The sequence below is a fragment of the Hibiscus syriacus genome, unplaced genomic scaffold, assembly GCF_006381635.1.
Source record: "Hibiscus syriacus cultivar Baekdansim isolate YM2019G1 unplaced genomic scaffold, ASM638163v2 tig00003715_pilon, whole genome shotgun sequence".
In the NCBI taxonomy this organism is placed as follows: Eukaryota; Viridiplantae; Streptophyta; class Magnoliopsida; order Malvales; family Malvaceae; genus Hibiscus; species Hibiscus syriacus.
Genome location: NW_024061980.1, coordinates 2,184,969 through 2,204,815, shown reverse-complemented (window position 1 = coordinate 2,204,815; position 19,847 = coordinate 2,184,969). Strand labels below are relative to the sequence as shown.

The following is a 19,847-nucleotide window of genomic DNA, read 5'->3' as shown; positions in this document are numbered from 1 at the left end:
TGTTATAATTATACTATTATAATATATAATATTATACTCTTATTTCAATAATATATAATAAATTATTAATAAAATTAATTTTATTTATTAATTTCATAAAAATGATATTATAGAATTATTGAATATTCAAAATATACTTCTTTAAATATAATATAATATTTTTATTTTAATGTTATAATTTTTAATATTTTAATCATATTATTATTTTAATAATAAAACATATATTCTTATTTCAATAAATAGTTAATAATTTATGATAACTTTATTTTAATAAAATAAATAATTTTAATATTTTTATTTATAATATTTTAAGACATAAATAAGATTAAATAAATTATTTTAATATTATAAAAATATTATTATTTTGTAAATAAGTAATATTATTTATTGTATTTGATGTTTATAATAAATAATTTTTAAAAAATTTATCGACCAATAAAAAATGAATTACACAATATCATTTAAACACTATAAAATAATATTTTAAAAATATTTTCTAAGATATTTACGATGTTTATTTTACAAAATCTGATTTGGTGAAACAAAGGAACTCTTAATTTACATCATTAAATCATTAAATCCTAATGTTGTGGTTGGTGGTGGCCGAGGTTCCGGCATCTTGAAGGCAATTTCCGAGTAGGAAATCTCAACCCACCCAATATCATTTCTAGCTTTTAATTTGAGTTTGAACACTCACCCTGCATGCATGGCTTTCGTTCTTAGAAAATCACAATCAGATATTGGCGGGGCTGATGCACAAAAGGACAAGTGCATCTTATTATTTTTTTAAAAAGGAAAGATAAAATTTAGTTTAATAGGTTAAGAGAAAATGAAAAAAAATAAAAAAAAATTACATACCCATTATTTTAAAAAATAATATTAAAATTTTAGACCCTTTGTAATACCTTTAACTCATATACGTACTTAAATATGAGTTAAAGATGTCACACCAATTTTTATATCATACTATACTTAAAAATCCGTAAAATTTTGTTTCTTTAACTTTTATATAAATAGCTTTCTTACTAAAATCACTTATACACATGAAAACAAAATATAATAAAGTTTCATATAAACCAAACTTGATTTTAGACAAAAGTTTCAGTAATGTCATACTAAAAGATACTATTTAAAAACTATCTAATTTTAAAATATTTCTTTATTCTAATAAAATATAATTTTTATCTAAAACGTAAAGTTGAGATTTGTATTTGCGTCCATGATAATCTTATAATAGATATTTCTTATTCGTATACATGTCATACAAAAAAAAAATTTAAAAAATAATAAGATGTCATTGATACATGTAACTTTTCTTTGTTGATTAATGCCCAAACTCCTTACTTCAATTGCTCTTCTTTACCTACGCGTGAAAATCATTACACGCTAAGTATACACTTAGTGAGACATCATAAACAAACTAAATGATATAAAATATTAAAACAACTTAACAACATTTAAACTATATATTCACTTATATAAAACTTAAACATATCATAACAATTTAAACGTTTAACTTAAATTCAAATTAAATCATTAAATAGCCAAACCAATTTATTTAAGTCGTTTTCCCCCATCAGGAACCTGAAAATCATCATCTCATGATTTTATCAAAACCATGATAAACAATATCATACATAATAATCATATCATATTTTGTTTTCATTCATAACATTTCAGAAGTAATTTATTTTCATCTTTCACTTGCATATTCCTTTTCACATTTCATTTCATAACCATTACTTTCGCATTTCAGAATTTGTTCTTAAATTCAAAACTTACTTCCCAGTTCATAACTTACTTTCAAATTCATAGCTTAATTTCGGATTCATAGCTTATTTTCATATTCATAGCTTACTTTCACGTTTATATCTCAATGCATATTTATGAGAATGCAAGGTACGTGAGTCATACATAATGTGCGCACTAGGCACTTTAGAGCCAATCATCAACATCATAAGATTCACTCCAGTGTAAATCATATCATATGCACCAACGGCGCCATACGTAATGTACACAAATGTACCATAACTTAACTTAACTTGAACTTTACTCAACTTCCTGGCATGCCAAGTGTACCTACGACTCTCAATGTAACATACGATGGGCTTTTACATTAATTATTATGTTATTGAATTGTCAAAGATATCATTATATCAACATATCCAACTTTTCATATCATAACATAATGATCAGTTCATACCCTAAACATTTCATTTCCACATAACATATATAGATCATGGTCATCTTCAAATACCTTTCTTGAACATATACACAACATATTCATCATGTAATAAATATCATAAACATAATGATAATTATAATAAATTTGTCCCATTTTGAACATTTATAATAGTATATAACAAAATAATAACATGAAAACACAATTTACGATAAATTCCATATATTGATAGTACGCACTATCTTCAAAGAAATATTATTACGTATTAATATTCACACTTAAAAATTATTCCGTTTATACCAATAAAAACTAGACTCAAATACGAATCTAACCATATAAGGTACTTTTTCTAGTTCAACTTGTACAATTTATAGTAAATTTTCAAATCTGACTTACAGAACTTGTTTTGAGCAAAATCTGCTGCTGTGTTTTCTTACCTATCATTGGTTAAAAATCATATATATTTTTTATACTTCTCGAAATCATTGGATGTTTGTTCAAAAATAAAACTATATTGATATAAGAATCCAACGGTATAAAAATCATCCTCTGATATTCTCTATGAAATTTATGGTGATTTTCTAAACTTATTGTTCAGAACACAAATCTAGGCAGATTTCACCAATTTGCTTTCAGCTTATTCACTAATTCTATTAGCTCATCAAATGCACATATATGCATAAACCATAAAATCACACAACACCAAGAGTCACTTCTTACTGGGTTAAATTCTTACTAAAACTTCACTCTTGGGGGTAAACTATTCATTTACGAATACATAACTTTTGAAAATTAAACTTTTGGTTCTTAAACTTTTGAAAATTACCCTTTTGAAACTTAAACTTTTTCAAACTTTATACTTTGTCTATTAAATTTTCAAAATTTACATTTTGTTCACTAATCAAAATTTTGGTGTATGCAAATTCTTCCCCGGCAAATTCGTGAGTTTCTGGGCAACAATATCGATACTCTTTCTAGAGTATCGAAACTTTGGGTTATAGTTTTGAAACTCTCAAGAAGTTTCGAATTCGAAACTGGGCAAAACAGAATGTTTAAAAGTATAGATTCAGTCCAAATATCCTTAGGTAGGGTTGAAGCCCTTCTGACTAACTATGTTTATCGAGGCCTTAACACTCTTTAGAAGAAAGGGTGGGTTAGTCAGAGGTATGGCTTTCGATGCAGAGATTTTTGGGGGACCATATCCAGGGTAGACTATAGGGGTGTGTGAGCTCCGAGATGCAGAACCCTCAGCCACACCATGATTTCTACCATAGCTTAGAGAGCGAGTATTTGAGAATAGTCACCAAATCAGTTTTAAAGCGGACTAGCTTAGACGCGAGGTCCAACACTCAAGGTGCAGACTAGTATAACAGAGCAGATGGTAGAACAGATAGCAGTATACCTTATACCAGTAGACTTGATAGCTTGAGCTTTTCAATGATTCTTTTAATATGTTTTACTTGTTAATGTGGCTCTGAGCTAATAAGCTTAGACTTCAGATGTTTCCGTGGGTATGTTAGTAGATCGAGAGTTCGAGGAGCAGTAGATAGATAAAGGTCCAGACCCAATGCAAATTTAGAATACGTCTCAGCAATTTTTGAAGGGCATGTATATTTTATAAACCATGTTGTATCAGTTGAGTCGTAAATTTTATTAAGAGTCAATCTGTAATATTTTTGAAGTATAAATATTTTATTTTGGAGCTCATCAGTGAAAATATTTTTATTATTTTTCATTTTTTTTATTATTGGTTATAATGGTCGTTTTAAAGCATGAGAAAGTAAGTTTAAAGTTGGTTAGCCACTTTGGTGGTATCGTGTGGCATCCTACATAGGTCGACTGTGTGTCATACCGATCTAAGGTGTTACAATTTGCATCCATGATGATCATATTGTAGATATTTCTTATTCGTATACAAGCCATCTAGAAAAAAATTAAAAAATGGTAGGATGTCATTACTGATACTTGTAACTTTTCTTTGTTAATTGATGCCCACTCAACTCCTTGCTTCACTTGCTCTTCGTTACCTATGCGTGAAAATCATCACACGCTAAGTATACACTTAGTGAGGCATCATAAACAAACTAAATGATATAAAATATTAAAACAACTTAACAACATTTAAATTATATATAAGCTTATATAAAACCTAAAAATATCATAACAATTTAAACATTTAACTTAAATTCAAATAAAATCATTAAATAGCCAAACTGATTTATTTAAGTCGTTTTCCCCATCAGGAACTTGAAAATCACCATCTCATGATTTTATCAAAACCATGATAAACAATATCATTTATAATAATCATATCATATTCTTTTTTCATTCGTAAACATTTCAGAAGTAATTTATTTTCATCTTTCACTTGCGTATTCCTTTTCACATTTCATTTAATAACCATTACTTTAGTATTTCAGAATTCATTCTCAAATTCAGAACTTACTTATCTGTTCATAACATACTTTTAAATTTGTAGATTAATTTCAGATTCATAACTCATTTTCAATTTCATAATTTACTTTCAAGTTCACAACCCAATGCATATTTATGAGAATGCAAAGTACGTGAGTCATACATAATGTGCACACTAGGCACTTCAGTGACAATCATCAACATCATAAGATGCACTCTGAGTGTAAATCATATCATATGCACCAACAGTGCCATGCTTAATGTACATAAATGTACCATAACTTAACTTAACTTGAATTTTACTCAAGTTCCTGGCATGTCAAGTGTACCTATGACTCTCAATGCAACATACAATGAGCTTTTCCATTCATTATCATGTTATTGAATTTTCAAAGATATCAATATATCGACATATCCAACTTTTTATATCATAACATAATGGGCAGTTCATACCCTAAACATTTCATTTCAACATAACATATATAGATCATGGTCATCATCAAATACCTTTCTTGAACATATACACAACATATTCATCATGTAATAAATATCCTAACCATCATGATAATTATAATAAAGTTGTCTCATTTTGAACATTTATAATAGTATATAACAAAAGAATAACATGAAAACACAATTTATGACATTCCATATACTAACAGTTTGCATTATCTTCAAAAAAACATTATTTTGTATTAATATACACACTTACAAATTATTACGTTTATACCACTAGAAACTAGACTCGAATACAAATCTAATCATATAAGGAAATTTTTCTAGTTCAACTTGTACAATTATAGTAAATTTTCAAATCTGACTTATATAAGCGATTTTGAGCAAAATCTGCTGCCCTATTTTCTTACCTATCTTCGGTTAAAAATTCATATATTTTTGTATACTTTCCACAATCATTAGCTATTTGTTCTAAATGAAACTATACTGATATAAGAATCCAACGATATAAAAATAATCCTCTAATAATATCTATGAAATTTTTGGTGATTGTCTAAACTTGTGTGTTCAGAACACAAATCTAACAAATCTAGGAAGATTTCACAAATTTGCCTTTTCAACTATTTCACTAATTCTATTAGCTCACCAAATGTGCATATATGCATAAATCACAAAATCACACAACACCAGGAGTCACTTCTTACCATAGTAGTTCCATCATTGGCTCATCGCAAGTCAGTGCTTGTTTGATATCATAAATACAAATTAAATATGCACTCACCTGATGTCCTTAGCTTGTAAACCTTCCTTAGAAATTCACATTTCATCCTTAAGCTTCTCCTTAACTTTAATAATGTTTGATCTTGATTTCAAGCACACAATCTAAATGAGCATCATTACAAAACATATACAAATTCAAACCACACGTTAGAATCTTACTAACATAGGCACATAATAGAAAATAAATTCTTTAAAATCTTTCGAGGCTCAATCGATACTAATTTCATATCACAACTTCAATGTTGACCTTAACACTTCAAATTGAATATCAAGTTCCTTTTTATCCAATTTCATCAAAACTTTACATACCATTTTCAACTTTACACTTTAACAACTAATTATGAATTCTTTTAGAATTCATACCTACTTTTCTGATTTATGTAAAATGACCCTTCACCATTTTACCCAATCAAATTTCAATATTAAAATTCCAGCATTGAAATAACTACCAACTTAGTCCATTTAAAATTTCAAAATCATCTTAAAACCCCCAAACTTTTAAAATTTTCCATATTAGTCACCTAACTTACCAAGCTTCCAAAATGATCAAATTTCACATTCTAACTTAAATTTCAACACTCAAAAACTAATTTCCAGCATAGTACATCAACTATTGAACAATTACACAACATCCTCATAACTTTTCAAAATTTCCAAATAGGTCCCGCAACTTTCACAAAATTACAAAATGATCCCAAAATTATGTAAGGGTTGGAAATGATGTACAAATGATTCTACAAGCCTTAGAAAAATTTTGGAAACATTTTGTAATTTTTTGAAAGTTGCGGGACCTCATAACTTTTTAAAATTTCCAAATAGGTCCCACAACTTTTACAAAATTCGAAAATGGTCCCAAATTTTTTCTAAGACTTGTAGAATTCTTCCTACATTATTTCTAACCCTTACATAATTTTTCTCACTTCCAATTGCTTAGAACGAAAGTCTTAGTGTAAGGTTTCTTGATTTTCACTTGATTCCAATTTGATTCAAGCATGAAATCAACCTCTATTCAACATTTGAAAACCTCTAAAATTAAACCCCTAACTCAATTTCATCAAATCACAAACTTTCCATAATCTAGGGTTTAGGCCGAAAATCATTTGAGCATTTCTAGGTGTTTTGATCATCATACAAGCTTGGAAATGATTCTACAACATCAATAACTTCAAAATCCATCATCAATACATAAAACCCTAACATGAACATAAACCTTAAAATTTGAGAATTTGACATTCAAGCAATATTAGCATGCAATAATGCTACCAAATGATAAAAAAATTCGAATAGAACAATTTTTTATTTCACGTCTTAATCCAAAAACCAAAGGCAATTGTTCAAAAATGAAAAATAAATTTCCTCTCACCTAGGGTTGAAGCACTCATCCATGGCTAATTTTGAAGAAGCATTTCCATGAAATTTATAGTTAATTTCATGTATATTTGCGATTTATTAAGCTTAAATGAATTAAAAATTCATTTAATGAGAAATGACAATTTTAACATTAATGAAACTTGATAATTACATTCATACCTTGATATATAACAATTATCATCTTCCAAAGTCAAAGATGAACAAATTATTTTACCCTTTTACAACTTTGCCCATGCATTTTACCAAAAATTTCAATCTTGCCATTTTCATCAAACGATTCAAATTGAACATGAAAATAATTTCTCAAATCCAATTATTCATATTATTTTCCATCATTTTAAAATGTGGAAATAATATTTCCAAGCTTAATTTAATATCCTTCAAATTTTATCAGAATTTGTATTCGATCCGATTTATCAAATTTTACCGAAATTTATAGCTTTTAACACAAATTTCGGATCCAAAGTCTAATTCTCACCAAAACGTCATTCTTGGGGGTGAACTATTCATTAAGGGGTCAAATACATAACTTTTTAAAGTTACACTTTTGGTCCCTAAACTTTTGAAAGTTACTCTTTTGGTCCTTAAACTTTTCCAAACTTTATACTTTAGCTATTAATTTTTTCAAAATTTGCATTTTGATCACTAATCAAAATTTTGGGTATTACACCCTAATTCTTAAATTTTTGGATCTGCCACTTAATATTGGTAAGAGTTAAATCATCCAACCTTAAAAATATACATTATTAATGATTAAAAAAATAATTATTAGATTGGTCAATTTTCTTTTATATTTGTAAAATTTTACTCACTAAATTTAAAAAAAAATATATGTTTTAATCACTTACGTTAGAATTTATTAAATTTTGGTCACTTACGTTATCGATCACTTCATTTTAGTTATTGAATCATTAACTTCTATTAGTTTTATTACGTGACATGTTACCTTGAACTTTAGATATAATACTAACTTGATCCTAAATTGTAGACAGAATACTAATTTGACTCTAAACTTCATATAGAATGCTACTTTAACCCTAAACATTAGATAAAATATCATTTTGACTCATAAATTCGACCAAAGTCTCCTGTCGTATTTGCCATTAATCATTGTCGGTTTCGGTTATTGTCAGTCAACATTGACCACCATCCTCGTTGACTGTTAGACTCCAAAATCTATAGTTCACTAATTTTGACATTCTGAATACAAATCTAGTGCCCATTACACCAAAAAATATCTGGAATTCAACAAATCTAGCTTAGAACCCTTCGAATTCCTTTAAAATTAAACCATGAAAATAAATTTACTATTAATATTCCTTTAAAAATAAACACTAAAAACCTAAATCTTTATCGTAATGAAATATATACAAATTTTGTTTATAATATTATTATATTATTTTTATGTTTATCATATTAATTGTATTTTTTAATATTTATAAATTTTTGTTATTCCAGATCTTTAATATTTTAAAAATATTAAAAATTTATGATTAATATTATAAATATTAATATAATAAACAAAAAATTTAATATAATAAAATTCTTATGATTTGAATATATTTTAAGAATAGTTTATTTATACTAGTATCTACCGTATATAAGACTCAGTAGAAACATGTAAAAAGTATATAAATGAGCCAAAGCATGTCATATGCAAACCCCCAAAGCCAAAGTGTCTTCCATGGATGAGTTGCAGCAGACGTCGGGAGTTAATGGCACCTCCACGAATGGTGACTCTGAATCACAACCACACAAGTTACGATCCCGACGTAATCGTGGTGGTTGGCTCGCCTGTTTCTTTATTTCAGGTTTTTATTTCTCTCTTTTTGTTTCTCTCTCTTTCAGACATGTTGTAAACCATGTTTTAATGGATTCGTTTCACCAGCAACTTTGACAGGAATGATGATAGCTGGTTGGGGATGGGTGGCGAATTTGATCGTGTATTTGGTGGGGGTGTTCAATGTTAAGAGCATTGACGCCACTCAGGCAGCCAACGTGATCAACGGTTCCACCAATCTGATCCCTATTCTTGGAGCTGTTTTGGCCGACTCGTTCCTTGGTTCTTTCCGTGTCGTTTCAGTTTCTATACTTTCCTCTTTACTGGTTGGTATATACATATTCTCCTCTTAACTCCCATATCAGTAAATTCCATCTCTAATGTCCACTTCTTTTAAAACCTCTCCTAGGGAATAATAATTCTGACCTTAACAGCAACACTTAGTTACCTGAGGCCACACTGTGAAACCGGTTCAAGCGTGTGCCATGCTCCATCCAAGCTCCACTTAGCTGTTCTATATTCGGCTATTACCTTGGCTGCAATAGGCTTCGGGATGGTTCGTTTTGCAATAGGAACATTGGGAGCCCATCAATTTGACAATCCTAAAGATCAAGCAAGTTTCTTCAACTGGTTCATCTTTACCATGTTTGCAGCCGGTGTTGTTGGTTCCGTAGGAATCGTCTATATTGAGGATAGTATTAGTTGGGGACTGGGATTTGGAATTTGTGCTGCAATTAATTTTGTGTGTTTGGTTATTTTCTTGGTGGGAAATCGTTTCTACCGCCATGATAAGCCTCAAGGAAGCCCCTACACGAGCTTGGCTCGTGTGATTGTTGCTGCAACACGAAAGAGAAAACTCTTGGTTTCGTCTGAAAGCAAGGATTATCACCATGAGATTAATGATGGAGAAAACAAAGACATTGCTACAATGCCTAAACGGAGCTTCAGGTATAAGCACATATATAAATTGCAGTACGTTTCATGTCTTTTTAATAAAATCATTTGCGTACCAAAAGAAATCTCAATTGCATGCAGGTTCTTGAACCATGCAGCAATCAAAACTGAAGGAGACATTAATTCAGATGGATCGATAGCCAAGCCATGGAGATTATGCTCTGTTCAACAAGTTGAAGACTTGAAAACTCTCATTAGAATTTTCCCAGTATTTGCGAGCACTGTATTATTATGTACCCCTCTTGCAGTTCAAACCAACACGGCCGTTCTCCAAGCTATAGCAATGGATCGTCACCTCGGCTCCAATTTCAAGATCCCCGCCGGTTCAATCTCGATCGTGGGTTTAATCTCCTCGGCCGCCTTCATCGCCCTGTTAGATCGGCTTCTATATCCCAACTTGAAGAACCTGACCGGCCGATGGTTAACACCCTTACAAAAAATCGGAACAGGCCACGTTTTCAACACCCTAAGCTTGGTAATCGCCGCCGTGGTGGAGTCAAAGAGGCTAAAAACAGCCCGCGATAACCACCTGCAGGGCCAGCAGGGCGGTGCCGTGGTGCCAATGCTAGCGTTATGGCTGTTTCCGCAACTCATCGTAGTGGGCATGGGAGAAGCTTTCCATTATCCGGGGAACGTGTCATTGTACTATCAAGAATTCCCGGTTTCCATGAAAAGCGCGGCCACTTCCATGATTTCCATTGCTATTGGCATCGCTTTCTATGTGAGCGCAGCGTTGGTTAGTCTGTTAAGAAACGTCACCGGATGGTTACCCAATGATATTAACCAAGGAAGATTAGACAATGTTTACTGGACGTTCGTGCTGTTGGGCTTTCTTAATTTCTGTTATTTTTTACTGTGTGCTAAGTTTTACAGGTATCAAAATCTCCAACAATAAGGGTTTACTGAATAATAAATTTTAATGAAATATTAAATGTCTCTATAAATGATATGTGCGCGTGACAACATTAATATATTTATAAAGGTAAATGACCACGTAATTAAGGTTTGGATTACAAAATGATCACTATTTTCAAAATTATGGCAGTTTAATCACTAAATAATTTAAATGGATTCAAAATGACCACTAGTTGTTAGAAACGAAACGGCGAATCTGACATGGATTTATCTGCAATTATTCCACACTGGTTTAATAAACCTCCACATCAGAATACCACATAAACAAAATGAAAAAAAAATCACGTGGAAATATTTGGGCATTTAAAGGAACCTTAGATTTTTCTTCTTAGTATTTTCCCCATTCTTTCTTATCATTTTGTGGAAAGGAAGAAAATCTAGAGGGGTTGTAGACGACAATGGATGCAGATTTGGCTCGGATGTGCTTTTATAGAGCTCGTTCTACGCTAACAACAGGTTGGACTGATTAAAATCTAGGTAGGAGGTTTTGGGGTTATGACAAATATAGAAAATGGGTAAGATGTTGTAATTTTTTTGCTGGTATGATCCACCAGTGAACCCTAGATCAAAAGTGGTTATTGTTGGTCTTCTTAGAAGGGTTGCTTCTATGGAGAAAGTAAAAAACAATTCTTGTTATTTTTCTTCTTGGTATTATGCTTTTGTTGGGTTTCATTTTAGGAACAATCTTTTACTAATATGCTGAAAATGTGATGGATGTTGCTTAAGATATAAAGTGCCAAAAATTTTCTTTTTCAAATATGATGTTTGTTATCTAGGTTTTTGTAATTTGAAGGGTGATGTGTTTGTTGTTATGTCACCAATTTTTGTAATATACTTAATCCGAAATATGTAATGAAAAAAAACTTTTCATATTAAGTTGTGAATTAAATAAGAATATGAAATACTTGAAGAAGGTGAAGTATTAATGTCAGTAAACAAGAATATAAATTAAGGAAGATAAAGAAGACAAAAAAACTTCATATCATAAATCCCTTAAATTTGGAATGTAATCCATACATCACATAATGTTTGACTAATACATAATCACATATTTAACTTTGGAATATAATTCATACATCACATATAGTATGTGAAACATCAAAATAGTGACCCACTAAAGTAAGTCAAACAAAAACTTGTGATATTTCTTATCACGAGAGTATGATCATGTTAGAGTTTGGTCAATACAAAAAAAACTTTGCCTAATATTGGTGTTAACTGAATCAATGATGGTCAATCCTTGGAGATGATTGGGTGGCACAACTCTCCTGACTCATATGTATAGAAGGGATGGACATCAATCTAACAACATAGCCTTGTGAAGGTTGAGTTGTTGTTAGAGTTAGCCTTGGGGAAATTCTATCTCCACTTGTTGTTGGGGTGGCTCTAGCTTGATTTGTTGTTGGGATGGTTATAGCTTTTCTAATCTATACCAATCAGCCAACATAACAAGACATTCAACCAAGCAGGCAAAAATAACAAGACATTCTTCAAGCAAATTAAAATGTATAATAACATTTACTGGAAGTTTTGGAGCTCTGGTATTACCAAGAACCTTTCCTTTACATGTTCGAGTATTATGTCTACTTCAATTTTTTACAAGAAAGTTTGACACCCTTCTTGGACACCCTACCAAGTACAGGAACTGGTTCATCAACCTCTCTTTTCCTCTTTTTGTGTGGTCTTCCTGGGGACCTTCTAAAGACAGATGGCATGATAGGCTCCAATGTTTTTTAGGAGTTCATTGTTTCTCACCCCTCACTGAATTGATCAAATAAGAATAATTTTAGGACACAAAAGTTACCAAAAAATAATTTTTGTTTTTAAATTCACTGATACAATTGTGTTCACCTTTCAATGACATAATCTTCCAAGTACTTGTTTTGGGATCTTCACATTTCATTGGATATGCCCGTAGAACCCATGGACACCCATTCTTACATGTTACTTAAATCCTATTATTATCATTTCTCCTCAACTTGACATTGTACCTATTTTTTTATGCTATAGGTCTTAACTGCATCTTTCAACATTGTCTTATTTGCAAATATCAAACCAACTTTCAATATAGGATTAGACATGTCAACAGAACTGTTAAATTCAAGAAACCTATTTTTCTTTTACCATCATCTGAATCCCATTCATCTGCACTGTATAATAAATCGTATTGTTCACTGTCATAAGATTTATTTTCACTTTCCACCTCTATATCAGACTGCCTAACCCAATATTATCAGTGTATCCTTCATCTTCTGAACTCAGAAACTCATTTTCACTGTCATAAAACGTAGATACATCAATGGATGACTCAACAACATAATCCTCATCGGAAAACTAAACCCTATATTTTCAGCCATAGCACTAATTCCAAACATTAACATTGTGTCAACATCTAAATTATCAAAATAATCCACCAATTTTCCAGTAAAAGTTATCCTAAGTTTTCTAACAATAAAACCACCATGGTGTATCACTATACTATAATTCTCTAAATCTATACATGTTAATAGAGATAAATAAAAAATATTTATTAATTGTTCAAAAAAACCTATTATATTTTAGAAATTGTTATTGTTGAAAAATAACAAAAAAACAGACCCCATTGATAGATATATCAACAACAAACACAAAGAAAAAGACTCCACCAATATTTTCAATTCCATACAACAACAACAAAGACACGTACAAACCAATCAAACAACCATTATTTTATTGTTGAACAATAACCAAGGACCACAAACTTTATCAATGTATCTATAATTAAGGACCACAAACATTAAATATCAACAACCTCTGGACACCATAACCATTGAATATCAAAAGCAATGTCTACTTTCTTATCTTGTGTTCGTTCAGAACAAAACAAAGTTATATATATTTTTTAAAACTTTTTCATAACAATAAAAAGTTGGAGATTTTTTAATCTTTTTTACAACAAACAAATTCTTACTTTCCACATATATATAGTTAACAAGCAGTTTCCATTACAAACGCTTATTAACCTAAAATTGACACATTAACCTAATCCTAATTTTATCCCTAATCTCACATTATTATGCCTAAACTCCAAAATAAAGAAATCATAGAACGAAAAGAAGAAGAACAAATCATAGAACGAAAATAAGAAAAATACTTACTGCATTTCAGACCAGGTTTTCTCTTTTCAAGATGAAATCAAATCTACTCATTTTCAAACACTCTCCAGAGATTTCTCCCTCTTCTTCCCGATGAAACGTTGATTTTTATTGAAATGGAGTTTAATGGTCGAGTAATTTTTAGGGATTTTTATCCTTTTTCAGTTATAAAATTATTTTAAATGTATAGATGGATTTGTCGTTTGTAATAAATGGCCACGTCAGATTCACCATTTCTTTTCTAACGGCTAGTGGTCATTTTGAATCCATTTAATTGTTCAGTGGTTAAACTGCCACAATTTTAAAAATAATGATCATTTTGCGACCCAGACCTTAATTCCATGGTCATTTATGTAGTTTTGTAGTTTACCCTATTTTTAACTATGATAATTCGGTGACCGTAACCATCAAAATTTCTTAAGAAAGTTTGGGGGAAAAAAGAAAAGAGATTTTTTTCAATTACTACTAATAGAAGTGGGCGTGAGAAATACTATTTTATCAAAATGAAAGTGAAGGAATAAAGGCAATCCATGCATTGTCGTGAAGAAATGTTGTGCGGATAGGAAGATAGAAACTGTAATGTGATGAGTCTGGTTTTGACAGCAAAATTAGCTCTTTTGAGACCTCCGAGTCCACCATGTGAGGAGTCTGGTTCAAGCATGTGTCAAACTCTGAAAAAACTACAATATGGGTTCCTGTATTCAAGTATATCGATGGCGTTTGCAGGGTTAGGAGGAAGTAAATATACACTATCAACCATGTGAGTAAATCAACTTGATCAGCCTAAACATATAGAAACTTTCTTCAATTGGTTCTTTTTCATTGTTGCTGCTGGATCCATGATAGGTTTTACTGCAATTGTCTCTGTGGAAACCATTAGCTGGACTCTTGGTTTTGCTATATGTTTCATTACTAGCTCATTTCTTTAGTCATTTTCTTGGCTCAATAACGATTCTTCGACCTGACGAGCCTTGCGGAAACCCTTTTATGAGTCTGTTTCGAGTTGTCGTCATTACTCTAAGGAAAAGGAAGGTTGCTCTGTCTCTGTCTTCAGGAAGCCAAGATTATTACCATGAACAGTGTGGAACAAACATGGCAACGTTAGCAAGAGCAAAATGGAGTTTCAAGTAAAAACAATTTTAATTCCAAATTTACATCATTATTCATTGCCAATGAATCATTAAAGCATTTTCTGTGATCCCTCCAAGGTGAAACTTGGGGTCTTATGAACAAAGAATCCATGGCTTAGACTCGAGCAAATGCCCTAAGAATAGCATTTAACAAGTATGAAATTCGAATCAAGTTGACATGTATTCTCTCTTAACGTAGCTTTTTGAACCTAGCCGCTATAATAATTGAAGGAGACATTAATTCAGATGGATCAGTAGCAAGACCGTGGAAGCTATGCAGTTTACAAGTAGAAGATCTCAAAAATCTAATAAGACTTTGGCCACTATGGTCAAGTAATGTATTTCTTCAAACCCCAATAGAAATTCAATCCACCATAACAATTGTCCAAGCTCTATCAATAGATCGTCAAGTTGGTCCCAATTTCAAGATGCCTACAGCTTCAATTATTGTCGTGGATCAAGTGTCCTCGTCAATCTTCGTAGCCCTCTTCGATCGTGTCTTATTTCTAGCATGGCTTCTGTAGTCATCGCCATTACTTTCTATATCGGTACGGCTCTGGTTGGTCTGATCAGGAGATCTACAATACGGTTTTGTTGGGGGGAAAACCAAACAACGGAGACAAAGGAGAAGCACAATCGGTGTTCCTTCTCTCCCAATAACGCCTGTCGATAATTATGACAAACACAATAGCACTAAATATGGTTTTAGAACAGTCTCAAGAGAACTTACCTTCTTAAACGACGAGGATCCTGGTGGAAGCCAGGAGGCAAAAGAAAGGGGTTGGTCCACTTACATTAGGTCCCGGACGTCCACCTCTACTATTGCCTTCGAAAGGAGGACCACCCCGCTCTCTGAACACCTGAATTGCAAGTTCAGGTGGAGCTGGAACGAAGGGCTTCAAAGGACTGCAATTACACATGTATAAGACCACAAGAAAATGATAAGCTAATTACAGCTACGTGTAGAACAACACTATACCTACCCAGAACCAGGAACAGGCATCAATACTGGCAGAGGCGCAGTATCTGAAGAAAATGGAGCTCCAACATGCATCCCTCGACCACCAAAAGCATCAAACATTGAATCATCACGATTGCCCTCATCAGTACCATCATTGTTGGATGGAAAATTGCTTGATTGAGGATTCTCATACCTATCACTACCATTTTCTCGATTATCACGAGCTCCACGTAAGCCACGTTCATCTTTCAAGCGATTTTCTAACATTTTTTGTCTTGGAGGCTTGTCCTTCTGCATGAAAAAAAATCATAAAAAGGAGGGGAAAATGAGGTTATATAGAAGTAGAAACATATATCAAAACAAAACCAGCTATAGCATACCGGTAGAGATTGCTGCATAACAGGTGTCCCCCCAGGTGCATCTGGATCACTGTGAATGGAAACAATACATATCTCATACACAGATCAGTAAGATGAAAAAAATATATATGCAGCATGCAAGACAACTTACTTCATGTAATTCTGGTAATAAAGCTCTTCACGAACTTTAGACGTTAGATCCGTCACAAGCTCTGGATGCTTAAGTTTAAGATGCTTGTGCACAAACTCTGCAGTATGAAAGAGCTTTGTGCAACTCTTAGCTCCACAACTATACTTCCAGCCATACTTTTCATCCCTAATCTTCCGGACAAAAAGGATCCAAAACTTCAACTGATGCAGTATCTATTTTGTCCTTAGAAGTCATCAATTCCAAAGGATCTTGACCCCTCAATCTCTCTTGCCAGCATGAGTCAAGTTTCTTTTCCACTCAGATTCGTTATTAGTAACATCAGAACTCTTTCCGTCTGTTCTCACATGCCTAAGACCTTTAGCTTCACTTGTTTCAATTATTTCATAATAATCCAAGCCATGGACACGCCACAAGTAAGTTATGAGTATCAAGAAGCTCAATACTCTCCAGGCCTTTCACAAAAGTCGAACCACGTATAATAACCACCGGACCAGTCAAACTACCATGAGATTTATCTCTATTTATTTTGTCATTATCAGACCCCCCCCCCCAATATATTTCCCTCGATTCCTTTTTCAGAATCCAGTTTATGTACAAGGTCCTGTGCTTGTTCGATGTCAATCCGAATTCTTCTGGGATCGGAGTTGATTGGGTGAGCCTTCGGAGCTGAGGAAAGGATATCAGTCTCTTTTGCAGATCCTTTACCATGCAGCCTTCATTTTTCACCAATGTCAGCTTCATCTTCAGAATTAGGATCACTGGCCTGGCCTGGCTTACTTGATACCGAGGGATTCACACCAGGACTTCTGCATCACAAATATAAAGTATTGGTCAGCAGCTGGAAAATAAGAGGCAGAGAGCCTGGTTGAATATTCAAAACTAAAGTAAGTGAACATGAAGTTCCATCTTACAAGTCCAAGGTTCCACTGTGCAGATCAAGCAAAAACTCCTTTGCAACTTTGCGTGCAAGTTCAATGCTCCTAAAAAAGAAAACAAAAAAGAACATATAAATAAATAAATAATCCAACAGTAGCATGATAAATTGACACCAAAACTATCAAAAACATCACACAACAAAAGCATGACAGAGGGCATCCTTTGGCTTACAAACAAATTCCTTAACTGATACATCATGAAATATACAAGTACGACTAACCTTTCAATAACAGTGACCAAGTTTGTTGGATGATATTTGTCTTTCAACCTAAATAAATAAGCAATTTTACTTAGAACAATGAGCTGAACAAATAAGCAGGAAATTAGTTAACAATGGGATGTACCATTCCTCGTCCTTGAGAGCATCAAAAAATGCTCGTTTTTGGGTTGATATATACTCTGACTTGTATTCTTGCTACCTTCACAGTAATAAGTCATAGTTAATATTCCAATTTGTTTACGCCGCAAGTCTCAAACAAGATAAACCTAACAGATAATGTTATTTCTCATTAGTACCTCCTATCAGCTTCAGTTGGTAGTATATCATCCTCAAGCTCTTGAATGAATTGCTTGTATGACATCAATCCTTCTCTGAAAAATTGCTTATCATGTCATATTATTGTATAAAATGATGAGAACATTTTATCTTCACCTCAATAAAAAATAATTTGAAAATTTCAACAATGCAATGAAATAAAAAGTAGAGAGTTCGTAAAGATGGAAAGCTAACCTTTGAGTACACCTCGAACTGGAAGTGTTACCAGAACCACCAAGGCCAGCATCCCAATCTGCAGAAGCAATATCATTTGACAAACTAAAATAAAACGGCATAAATAGAAAAGATGGATAAAAGGTTTGTTGCCGCTGCATCATACAATAAAGCAACATCAGTATACGGAACTTCAGAAGGAACAATTTACTCATCATAGAGTCATCATTAACTGCATGCATGCATCATTTCATAGATGCCCAAAATTATTAAACTTATTTTAATTTGTTTTAAAAATATAAAAATATTAAAAATTATATCATTTGAAGGGTTAATGACACGTGTTACAATCATGTATTAACACATGTCACCTCCTTATTGAAAGGTTAGTTTATAAAATTAAATTTAAACTAAGACTAAAATAATACAATATACAAGTACTGAAGATCAAATGTGTAATTACACAAATTTCTATTAACTACTCCGTTATATTTTAACGGTAGGTTACTTAAATGATACTACTTAAATAGTTTAGTAGTCATATTGACACAAATTTAAAAATGATGGTCATTTTGATAAAAACATCATAGTTAGATAGTCATTTAAGTTGTCTACCCATTTTTTTATTTATACCACAAAAATATATAAAAGAAGACGTACTTGTGGTGGTGGTGGTAGCAGTGTTTGTTTATTATATAGGCTGTAGAAGGCAAGATTGGACGTACTAGATTAGATATTTTGAATATCAAATAATACCTAAATACCGAATTGGTACTTCGTAGACATTAAAAATAAGTACGGTGGATACTTTATGAAAGAAATGGATAAAATAGAGTTAGGCTTTCGGATTTGAGACACCCACATGTTTTGCTAATTCATTCCAAAAACTCCCTATTAATTTAATAATTGCATTACTAACACATGAGGATGTCGAGGAGGTAATATCAGCCAACAAATTTTACTTTCACCACGCAAAACATCAGGAGAGGATCAACCAGCCTGCCAATTGATTTCACATCTCTTTTATATACATCACTTTACGGTACGATCAAATTATACATATATATTACTAGATTGTAGCAGAAGCTCGCTTCACCTGACAACAGTTGAGAAAAACTCCAAATCAGATCTACCCCATCATAGATTCACTTGCAGACACGACGAAAAAGCATTTCAATAATAATTAGCTTGGAATATTTCATCAATACCTGCAACTTTGAAGGCAAAAGTTATTGGCTGGCCTGACTGAGGTTTGATCTTTCACGAGGCTACCCGAGAAGACCCAACATGCATGCATAGAACGAGTAGCAACAACGTCGTTCCAATGTTCAGCGACGATCACATCCAAAATGTGCAACTACTGGAGGCAATTCATTGTCATTGATTTATGTGTTAAAAGCTAGTTAGAGTTTGACATAAAATATACTTAAAACCCATGAATTAAAACCAATTATATAACCATTGTATGAACAACTTTGAATTAAAATCATTGGGTCCAATCTGAGGAGCATTGTAGGTATTACTCAAAGATATAATGATGGCGTACGAATATATCTATTTTGGTCGGATCTTGTTTGAGGGTATGTAGTATTTCTTATATCAGATTCTTCGAGG

General features: G+C 32.1%; 1 protein-coding gene and 2 pseudogenes across 1 annotated transcript; 2 read left to right on the top strand and 1 right to left on the bottom strand.

Moving 5' to 3' along the window:
• Positions 1 to 8,878: 8,878 nt before the first annotated feature.
• On the top strand, positions 8,879 to 10,885 carry LOC120179741 (protein NRT1/ PTR FAMILY 2.7-like). The gene is made up of 4 exons (XM_039185261.1): positions 8,879 to 9,015; positions 9,093 to 9,310; positions 9,394 to 9,932; positions 10,020 to 10,885. Exons 1-4 carry the CDS (start codon positions 8,889 to 8,891, stop codon positions 10,831 to 10,833), a joined length of 1,698 nt encoding a protein of 565 aa, XP_039041192.1. The 5' UTR covers positions 8,879 to 8,888; the 3' UTR covers positions 10,834 to 10,885.
• Positions 10,886 to 14,571: 3,686 nt separating this feature from the next.
• On the top strand, positions 14,572 to 15,641 carry LOC120181258 (annotated as a pseudogene).
• On the bottom strand, positions 15,465 to 18,379 carry LOC120180764 (annotated as a pseudogene).
• Positions 18,380 to 19,847: the final 1,468 nt, after the last annotated feature.

Bases quoted from the DNA above. Each gene is read 5' to 3' on its own strand.
- LOC120179741 (XM_039185261.1), top strand. From the start codon at position 8,889: ATGGATGAGTTGCAGCAGACGTCGGGAGTTAATGGCACCTCCACGAAT. The intron at 9,311-9,393 runs GTTGGTATATAC...AACCTCTCCTAG, and splicing joins CTATACTTTCCTCTTTACTG to GGAATAATAATTCTGACCTT. The intron at 9,933-10,019 runs GTATAAGCACAT...AATTGCATGCAG, and splicing joins ATGCCTAAACGGAGCTTCAG to GTTCTTGAACCATGCAGCAA.